Source organism: Melozone crissalis, unplaced genomic scaffold (assembly GCF_028551555.1).
Source record: "Melozone crissalis strain CALT ecotype California unplaced genomic scaffold, PUWL_Pcris_2 ptg000004l_1, whole genome shotgun sequence".
NCBI classification, from domain to species: domain Eukaryota; kingdom Metazoa; phylum Chordata; class Aves; order Passeriformes; family Passerellidae; genus Melozone; species Melozone crissalis.
The window spans coordinates 15065760-15076299 of record NW_026535782.1 but is presented as its reverse complement, the minus strand read 5'-3'; the positions used below and the strand labels follow the sequence as shown (position 1 = coordinate 15076299).

The 10540-nt window shown below is 39.5% G+C and overlaps 1 protein-coding gene across 1 annotated transcript in view; it reads left to right on the top strand.

The window, feature by feature from the left end:
* The first annotated feature begins 2304 nt into the window (after positions 1 to 2304).
* Positions 2305 to 10540, top strand: part of CPED1 (cadherin like and PC-esterase domain containing 1) — a 140545-nt gene continuing 132309 nt past the window's right edge. Inside the window, exon 1 of the mRNA XM_054277823.1 lies at positions 2305 to 2556. Coding sequence (XP_054133798.1) covers positions 2305 to 2556 — 252 coding nt within the window. The remainder of the gene's footprint in view (positions 2557 to 10540) is intronic.

Genomic DNA, 10540 nt, shown 5'->3' with positions numbered 1-10540 from the left:
AAGCTCTGACTAACATGGAATCTCACTAGGAATCAGAGAAGTTGACAACCATGCAAATGCCGCCCATGCAGCTGGTGGTTGAGGGCCCAGAAATCAGGGCATGCCAAAATCTGCAGGACAATATCTTACAACGATAAAGCAAGTCTGCTCTTTGTTGATGGTGTCACTGTGGCTCCCAGGTAGGCTGGCAGTGGTGTCTCTGCAATCCTCCTTTGAGTGTACCAGCTCAATCCCTCTCCACTGGATGGAAGAGACATACCCCACAGACAGCTGCAGGGAATACCATGGTTTTCTGATGTCCTCTAGCCAGATTTGTTGGCTTGCTAGAGGTTGTGCAGCACAGGCTGAGTGGAGGATGTGAACTGGTATGCTGGGAAGGAGGGAGCACAAGAGCATGTCTCCAGAGAGCAAGGATGGGAGCTCTTCTGTGGCTTATAAGCATCTATCACAGCAGGGTACAGGCAACTAGAGTAGTCTCTTCTTGCTCAGGATCACCCAGGAGTCTAATTTGGGCAACTACAATCACAGACATAAAACTAAAATGCAGTGTGTGTGACCACTGAGGTCCTGCATGATGGCAAATCACTTTGATGGCATTTTTCTTTGTCTGCAAACTGATAGGTTTTGTTTGGGGTGGGGAAGGAATTTTAAAGCTGAATAAAAATCAGTGCTTAAAAAAATATGTAGTCTACCCTTCCCTGCTGTTTATAGGCCTGTAATGTGGTAGCGCTGCTGCAGCTGCCAAACTGTGTAGATTGGCTCAAAGTTATTGTAACAACATTCATTTCTTATATGTGAGGCAGTGTAGGAAGAACTGTCTTTTCAAAAATCATTAACAAAGTATGGGAAGATAAAATAGATTACTTATAAACAGATATTTTTACCTAAAAGAACTTGATTATATTAGAAGTTCTGGTCTATAAATATAACAGAGTTTGTGAACTGTTCCCATCTGTCTCGTCCCTGTCCTGTGTCAGTAGGGGGAAGTAGTAACTAAGACCTTCTCTGGCTTAGATACTAAGTGCTTTCATCAGAGTATTTTTGTCCACCCTCCTTTCTCTCCCTCTTTTACACCAGCAAGAAGTTTTATTTATATTCTGCTATGAGATATTATATCTATTATGGAAAAGTACTGACAACTGCTTTGTCAGCAATGTTTATGTCCAAGTAAATCTTCTTAGTTTACAACATTTTTTGTTAATCTGGATTAAAATACTGCAGGTGCTTCTCCCTGAAAGGTATTAATATTGTTTCAATTAGGCTAATCACTGTAACAGCAGTTTTCTAAAAATTGCAGTGATGGTGGCTTCGAGGCATGCAGCGTGAGCAAGGACACCTCTCGTTCCCCATCCAGACTTCAGGCTGTGCCTCCAAATCCTGAGCCTGCTCCGAGCTGAGCCAGTTTAGCTCCACCCTCTGAGCAGTCCAGCCCTTATTTATATGAAGTCTGTGGTCCAACTGGCTTCAGATGGTGTGTGTTATGTGCGTGTGCCTGCCTCCTGAGTGTGTGAGACGAGCTGGGATCATGAGCCAGGGTTGTTCCAAGTGGTTTTAATCAGCAGCCCATTAGAGGAGAACGGAAAACTTCAAACAGGGTAAGAACCGAGTAAGTAAACCTAACTTTGAACTTGCAATTTGGACAAAACAAATGCAAATTAAAATCTTCATAGTCTGTCAGTTTTCAGATAAATTATCACTTTTAGAGAGAAAGCTGTGCCTTCTAACAGGAAGAAGGAAATTTAAAAGGACTGGAATGAAGGAAACTGTAAAAACTAAGTGGGAATTGAGAATGCAAGAGAGAAAAAACAGCAAACGATTGTTCACAAAGTTGGTACACTCTCTTACTTTTTTCAGCTGTGGACAGAACATGTTAAGATTTAACCTCTTGCTTTCTTGAATACTATTGTCTGGCTGAGTAAGTAGTTCCTTTTGCAAAGGAGGTGAAGACTTCTGCTCCTCACCTGTCTACTGGCAGGTTTGTTTTCCTGAGAGCATGGAGTGCAAGAACTCTCCACATCTCCCTGCAGGATGCCCCATGGTGTGCTGCTGTTTGCTGCTGCTCACTTGCTGTTTTTCCACAGGTTGTTCCAGTAACTCCATGGGAAGGTGTTCCCCAAACTTCTGCTCCTCTGGAACTTGTGACTTCTTGCCTGGCAGCAGGAAAACACTCAGCAGCAGAAATGGGAAAATTCATGCTAGTTTTGGGTAAAGTGTGCCTCTGACGTTTTTTACCCTGGCAAGCCGTGGCTACTTGGACTGCAACTGCAATGTGGCAAAGGGCAGAGTGAGGTGGGCGAAGAGGCCATGGTGTGTGGGCAAGTCCCCAGATGCCGCAGGCTTTGTCGCCCTCGTCCCTTCCTGCTGGCCTTAGTGGTGGCCCTCTGTCTGTTCTGCCAGACCCTGACTCCTCTCATGACCAGCAGCATCCTTTCGGCAGTTGTTAATGGGATTGCACCCAACAAACTGGCTAAAACACAGCGAGGAAGATACAAGGAGGTCTCCCCGAGCACCATTCACTGCTTCCTCCCTGGCAGCAATTCAGAGACAGTGAAAAAGGTAAGTCAGCTGGAGCAGAGTGCTGAGCAATAATTAGCAAAGCGAGGGATAGCAAGTCTGGCAGGATCATCTGAGTCCAGCTAAAATTAGCCTAAGCTTGGAAGTCTGGGATCTGTATACAAACAAATGGGTGATCTAATGACAGCAGCATATGCACAAGCACATTCCCATTACCAGCTCCTCAGTGTGCTGTTATTAACACAGGAATCCTGAAATCTTCAACTGAAATATGGCATTGCTCTGTGACTCCAGGAAGATTTCAGTTTGCTGCACAGACCTTGCTTTATTTTGGCTTTGGGAATTGGTTTAGAGGCTTTACAGTACAGGCACGTAAATCAGGAGCCAGAGGGGTTTCATGGAAGTGACTGAGGCTGTTAATTGGCACAGGGACTGCAGCTGCCCTGTATTAAAGTTAGCTGCTCGTCAGCTCTGAACTTTACTGGGATTCTGCTGAGAAGCTGAATTTAACTGCATTTGAGAAATAAAAGTTAAGTTCAGCATCTCAAATGCAAAACTGCATTTGAGAAATAAAAGAATATTTTCAAATCACACTGTATACTTTGGAACCTCTGTCCCACAAATTTTACTTTGTCCATAGGTCACCTGACTTCATGTTTATTTTGTATAGGGTTCCTAGGATGGGTGTTCAAACCTAACAAATGGAGACACTGTTATTTTTGTTGGAAAATGTAGTTTGTTAAATGGTCTCCAGACTGAGGTAGTTATTTTTACTCTGGAATCTGTGATCAGCACTAGCACAAATGTTTCAGGTTTCCTTCAGTCCTATAGAGAAGCTGCTAACAGTGCAGCAGATAGCACATGTTGAAATTATAATTATGCTAACATTTTCTATAGAACTTTAGCAGAATTCTAAAAGATTTGTGACATCACAAATTATGGACAGCAACCACATAAAGCAGTTCAAATATTTAAAAAAAAAAATTTAAAAAGTACCAGGCTGCTTCTTTGATTAGACAGAGTTCATAGTCTACAAGGTCAGCAATATTGATTTTAGGAGAGCAGCTGTAAAGTGCATCTTTTGCAACAATCAAAAACAGATATGGGGAATAACTGTGGCATGAGCTCTTTAACCTTAACTCTTAAAATACTGGGTGTTTTTCTTACAGCACATGCTGCATTTATCATAATTTTATATTTTAATGACCTTTTAGTACACTTGGTACCCAGATTCAGGTCTGATCTGCAATATGACATAAATAATTATAGCTTAAATGGAAATAGGCACAGCCGACACGTGGGTTGTATTGTGTTACATCTTTAGAAACAGTCCATTCCTTTTTACTCATTGCTGTTGTAATGGCAAAGAACATCTCATACCTTGGGGTACTCAATGTCTGCAAGAACTGGTGAAATAATGGCAAAGTATTTGTTAGCGTGCTGCTTGGTTGAAAATCTCTGTAGTGTCCTCTTCTGCAAATTGCCTGAGAAAAACTACAGACTGACATCCAACTTGGTGTGCTGGCCAGTTGAAATGAGAAGAAAGCTTTTGTTCTCACAACATGCTGTACTTACTCCTCTCCAGCATAAGTGGTTGAATGTGACTATGACATGCACATGCTGGACCTGTAGTACAGATGTGTGTATATTAACCCTTACAGATATGTTTTCCAGGGCTGTGCTACCTTAACACATTCCTTTTCAAGTTCTTGAGACCACCCATAGCTGGCTCCCTGTTTGTCTTGAATTTTTCCTCTAGAGCATGATGAACAAAATGTCTTGCACATGTTGGGATGTCACTCTTAAGTTGTTCTCTGTTTCCCAACTTTCTCTGCTGGTTGTGTGGGCTGAATAATAATCTCAGAGAACAGGAAAGACAAACCTCACCAAAAATCTCTACCACTTTGCTTTGAAAGTGTTTTCCTGAACTGTGTGTTTTCATCCACTGCTTATTCAAATAGCTGAACTGTTATCTGGCTCGATTTTACTGGGCACTCAGTAACATCTAAGACAGATGTCACTGCTGAAACTTCACACTGTTTTATTTTACAGTCACGTGCCCACTGACTGGAGCTAGTTTGGAAACAACTGTTGATTAAAGCTCTAGTTAAAATCTCCATGTATGAAGCTGGAAAAATACTTTAAAATGTGGTTATTCACATCTGTAATTAACTATTCATACATGTATTCTTATTCAATAAATAGTCCAGCAAGAAAATTTAAATGCATTAAAAAGATCTGTTATACAGTTAAACAGTGACTTAAAGCAAACACTGCAGCATGTCTTATGAAATCAAAGTTCATGAATAAATTTTAAGGAAAATAAGACCCTGCTGGAGATAGTATTTTTTTAGGTAGCACATAGTGTTTAGGGGTTTTGAGTGATAGCATGTCACACTGCAGATTCTCTTCTGTGTAGGGGCAGGTTTTGTTCTTGCTTCCTTCAGAAAAACATCCAGTACTGTGAGCCTGTTGTGAAAAGTTGGTTCTGATTGTTATTACAGGGGAAAAATGTTCTTCCAAAATCTAATAATTTCTTCATTAAGAGTATGCATAGAACTAAGTGCCTCAAAATACCCCCACAAAACCAAACCAAACAAAAAAACCCTGGCATCTTTTATGAGCCATATGCTGGAAGCAAAGGAAGAGATCTTAGCAAAAGTCCAGCTTTGCCAGTTTCTGATATCTGATGATCTCTGATATCAACTTTCACCTAATTTTGGAGAGTTACAGACAAGTGTGGAAGAAGCACGGGGATGGACATTGTCAATTACATCTGTAAATGTGTCATCCAGGATGCTCTGGGATGGAGCCCTTCCTGTTGGGCACATAGTGCAAGCTTTTTAAAATTGCAAAAATGCAGATTCCATTCATAGCCTGGAAAACCAGGCAGAGCTCATAGTACTCCTCTCTCTGGTATAACACAGTTTAAAAAGCTGACCGAGATCTTGTCCTGAAGCTTTAAATTCACAGAAACAGAGGTCAACATTTTCTAGTACAAAATTAAATGTTAATATCTGAAGCATGAAAAATAGAAGGCCTATTTCTGATTCTCCAGCAGTAAAGGCAGTAGAGGGTGATATCACATCCAGCAGAAAGCTGTCTGCAGGTTTAGCAGGGCAGGAATGATGAAATATTTGTGAATATATATAGTAGGGAGAAGAGCTGGTGCTGTAGCATCAAAACTGGAATAGGTATCAACAACACCAAAAAAAAAAAAACCCATACAAGCCCTCTGTGTGGTGTTCCTGGCACTGTATTGTGCCAGAAATACTTTTGGTACCAGCCAGCCAGCTCTAATACTCTTACACTTATCTTAAGTAATTTAACTCTGCTTCTTGGCCAGTTTTGAGAAGAGCTAATTATCTGGTTAAGCTGTGCTTCCACTCACAGAATTAATTCAGCCAGAGGCAATTTAGATGTCTCTGCACACAAGTAATTTTGCCCAGGTAGATGGTGTACCTCTGCTGGGTAGAAGGCATTTAGACTGCGCTGCTTCTAGGAGGGCAGATACCTGGTGTTGAGTTGCCTTTCCAGTCAAGGAAGACCCAAAACCACTTTTCCTTTTTTTCTTAAAAGGTCCAATTCCCAAGCCATTAAGCTTTACATCCAGGCTCAAATTGTGAGCCTGGTTCACCATACTGGCATATGGTTCACCATAATGGGAATTTCTGCTTGGTCCTGGAAAGCAAGATTCTTTCTTTTCCTTATTTCTTCCACAGATGGAGAAAAAGGAGGAGGAAATTATTAATCACCTTTTATAGTTATTATTCCTGTGATAGGCACTTTTTTGGGCATACTAGCTTTCCAGCCATTGTGAATGTATTTAAACAAAAAACTTCCCATTTTAAATTGGGTTCTGAAGGAGATTATTAATGGATACTCACCAGACTTTTGCTTCATATCCCCTGGCTATTTAGGCCAGCTGAGAACAAGAAAACAGAGAGGATACACAGCTGATTATGTGAGAACTTGATGAGTGGGTTAGGCTGGCATCCAAATAAATTAAATATCACAGGTGTGTCAAAAAAAGCTGTCTTCCTTTCAATGCCCTGAACCTGCCACTTATGTTTTGTGTAAAAGACATATCTCAAAGAGGAGCTATACTGAAGTGAGGAAACAGCAAGGATAAGAAAAGGCTTTTTATGGCTTCATTTTGAACAAACAGGATAGGATATAATTTCCTAGGAGTGGATAGTATGAAAGATCCGAGATAATGATAGCCTGATGTGGCCATATCTGAAAGATACTGTGTAGAAAAAGAAGGGAAAAAAAGGGAAACATCACGGTTTAGTCTTAACCAATGTCTAGAGGAAGATCCAGTTGAACATCTTGCATAGGTTACTGGGCCAGGCATCTATGTTTGAAAATTGACAGTGAAATTACTGAAAAGCTGAGAAAATGTTACTAGAACATCAGAACATTGGACATCCAGAGTGTAATTATCCTCTCTTTACTTGAGTGCTCCACTGTATCAGAGGCAGAAAGCTGGACTTCACAGTCAATGGAAATCAGACTATGTCTAATGCAAAATTCATCATTAAGTAATGCAGACATTAAAAACAATTCTAGTGAATTTCATCCTCTAAAGACACATCTCCTTTTCTATTGGTATTTTTTTATGGAATATGCCTGCTTTGGACAGAATAAGCAGGCAACAAAGGAGATAGGGGCTGAGTCTGTTATGGAAGAAGGGAAAGGAAGCAGATGGAGAAGAGTAGGGAACTGCAGCTGCAGAATAACAGTAACCTCAGAAAGTACAGAACAGATTGTGTACAGAGATGGTTGAATTTCTGCAAGGGAAGAGAAAGGGAGATGAGAATGGAAGTGGAAAGAAAAGAAGACAAGGCTAATGAGAACTTTTGAAATGTAAATATCTGAAAAAGGAGAATTGAAGCTAGATGATAGAATGAGAAAAGATGATTTTTGCTATTATGCAGAATGGAGTGTGGTGAGAGCTCTGGATAGAAAAGATTGCATTGTGCATAATAAAGTTAGATCCATTTTTAAGGTTTGATACATTTTCAAATAAATTTAACTTAAAAGCTGCTTGATAGAATAAGTAGGGGAATGAGAACTTTTCACAAAAGAACAAAGAACTTTGCCAGTATGAAACCTGTTGCAACTAGCAAGCAATCAACAGAGGAGGGTATGGTATGACTGATTTCCTTGTAATGATACCACATTCACGTTGCCCCTATGAAAGCAGGACATTTGTTTTCCCCTTTTGTAATGTAAAATGAAACAGCACTAAGGAAACAACTATTTTTACTGAGTAGATAGCTAGAGATATTCTGGTGATAAAGGGCAAGGCTATTGTGGTAGCAGTCAGGAAAAACAGGCCAGGGTGGAGGCTTTGCAGGAAGGGAGCTCTGAGAAGGACACATGAGCAGCAAATGGAGGCAGAATCTCACTCCTATACTTCACTGCAACTTCCTCCAAAACGAGGTGTTTTGCTCAGTGGTAGGATTGGCTCATTGTCTGTTCTCAAGACAGGGCAGTTGGTACCATGTACTACATGCAGGCATAAAGCAAAAAGCATTTTGATAAAATGGCTCTGCACTTACAGCTCAGTCAGTGACAGTGATGACTGTGCAAATAACTCCAGTGTTGCTCTTGGATTTATAATATCATCAGAAGACAGCCATCAAAGTAATGCCAATAATCTAATTGCTTGTTCTGTATTTATCCAACAAACAATACAAAGCAGAATTACATTCCAGCCATTTCATTCTACAACCCAGTCCTTTCTGATTAGGAAATTCAACAAAACATAATGCAAACACATTTAAATATCCTCCAGAAAGTGAAACAGGAAATTAACTTCTCTCTTACTTCTTGATACAGCAGCCATGCACACTTTTAAAAATAATGGTGGTATGAAAAATTTACTATTTCTGTGAGCTCTTATGCAAACACAAAAAGGAATTTAGAAGTCACATTTGGAGCTAATAAACATCTGCATAGTCCCATAAATGAGTGGCTTGGGGCATTAGAACCACATACTAAGTTTTTATTATCATTCTTCTTGTTGATGCTCTTCAATAATAGTGCAGTATTTTCTGGGAGTCCCATTCATGTATTTTTTGTAATGTTGTTCTGCTAGGTGGTATTTAGTAGCAAAAGTAGATGCTGACTTCCTTTGGTAGCTAAATGGGAATTGAGGCTGTTCACTGCCTGTGAATATTGCTAATGGTGCTGGCCTTGTTTTTATAAGGCCAGTTTTTCTTTGTGGTATTTGTGTTGCACTCTGCTTTCATTCAAAGGCCTCTTGGTTTGCACAGTGGCTCATACACCTCTTTTGCAGCTGCTCAGTACCTGCAGGAAAAAGTGGGGTTACAGTAAGCTGCAGTCAAGTTATTTGAAGCTGCTGGACCAAGTCTCTGACAGCCTTGGCTAGCTCAGTGTGAAAAGTGGCTGCCTGTAATCCACACAAGCTAATGTGGGACTAATGACACCAGAACTGGGTAGCTGAAAAAATGATTCAGAGTTTTTGAGTTCTTTCCTGAGAGAAGCTTAGGCTGACATGAGTAGGGCCATTATGTTAGGATGGAGAATTTTGTTTCTGCAGTTGAAGTGATGGTCAGTGAAATTCTATGGCAACAGTTCAAACTATGTATTTGCTTCTTTTCCAGGCATAGACAATGCATCAATATTTATGGAATTATGTAATATTCTTGGAATTTGAAAGAGCTGCCAAGGAACTGTTTTGCTCTCCTCAACTTGAAATATCTTCACTCTTTTCCTCTTGGCCCAAACAAAAACAGTAATTATACATCATAAGATTCAGTTACTGACCAAATTCTAGATTTTTGGAACAACCCAGAAATTCTGTACAATAGAGGAAAGCTTCAGAGACTAGTAGAATCAATTATATCCTTATACATTCATAACCTAGAATTGGATATACAGGTTTCAAGGGAAATGTCAAAACATTTTCTTTTTAATAGAGAACTTCACAGCTCCCTGGAAGTTGCAGACAGACTGAACTAAGAATTGCAACTCTGAAAATGGATGTCTATTTTCAGTTTCAAAAGCATGGTTACATAATTCTTCAGCTTTTATATTATATAAACTGGGCCTTTTATCTTGTTTGTTAAGACATCAAAGGAGTATACATTTGATACAATTAAAAAAAAATCTTTAATAAATTTTAATGGAGCTCAATTTGTTTTCTTTTGTGTTTTTCATGTTATTCTGTAAAGTGAAAACAAAATTACAAAATTCATTTTAATGCATTTTTATTTACTTTACAGCCCATTCTGGTTTGTTTGGACCAGTTGTTAAAAGGCTGTGGATCATCTGTGTAACAGCTAGTTGCCTTAAAATGAGGTCAGTGACTCAGCTAAGTGCAATATTTTGTAAGCTGTAAGAGCACATATATCATGTCAAAGCTGACATAGGTCTCATCCAAAATCACATGGGAAATCTCAGCCTTGCTGTAAAGCCTCATTAATTTCTGTGGAGACAAACACACCATTTTCTAGGTATGACATGGGCTGCAGATGTTCTGAGCAATCCCTTTCATGTAGGATACATTGAATCTGTAATAAACTGACCTCCTAACAAATAGTCCGAGTCTTTAAACTGAGGAAGAGCTAAAAAAATTGTTGGGACATGGGAACATTTGACCATTTACAATTATTCTCAAATTTTTAAAATGTTATGGATCCTTTTTTTTTTGTGTGTCTGAGTCTGTTGTACATTAAAATCATAGGAATGCCAAAAAAATCAGAACCATAAAACGTGGAAATATGTGAACAGCTTATTTTCATCTATTGTACGCTGCTTCTCTTGTACTAACTCCTTGCCCAGACCTCATTTTTATGATTGAGAAACATTTTATGAAAACCAGCAGACTCTTTAAATATATAAACATGACTGTTATTGGTATAATATTGGAAATTCTAAAAAACATCTAGTAGTAACTAGATCAGCATGTCCAGTGATGCAAGGCATCTTGTATAAAGCTTTGGAAAAAAGGATGGAATCACTTGCTACAAGCATGCAGTTGGCCAGATTAAAA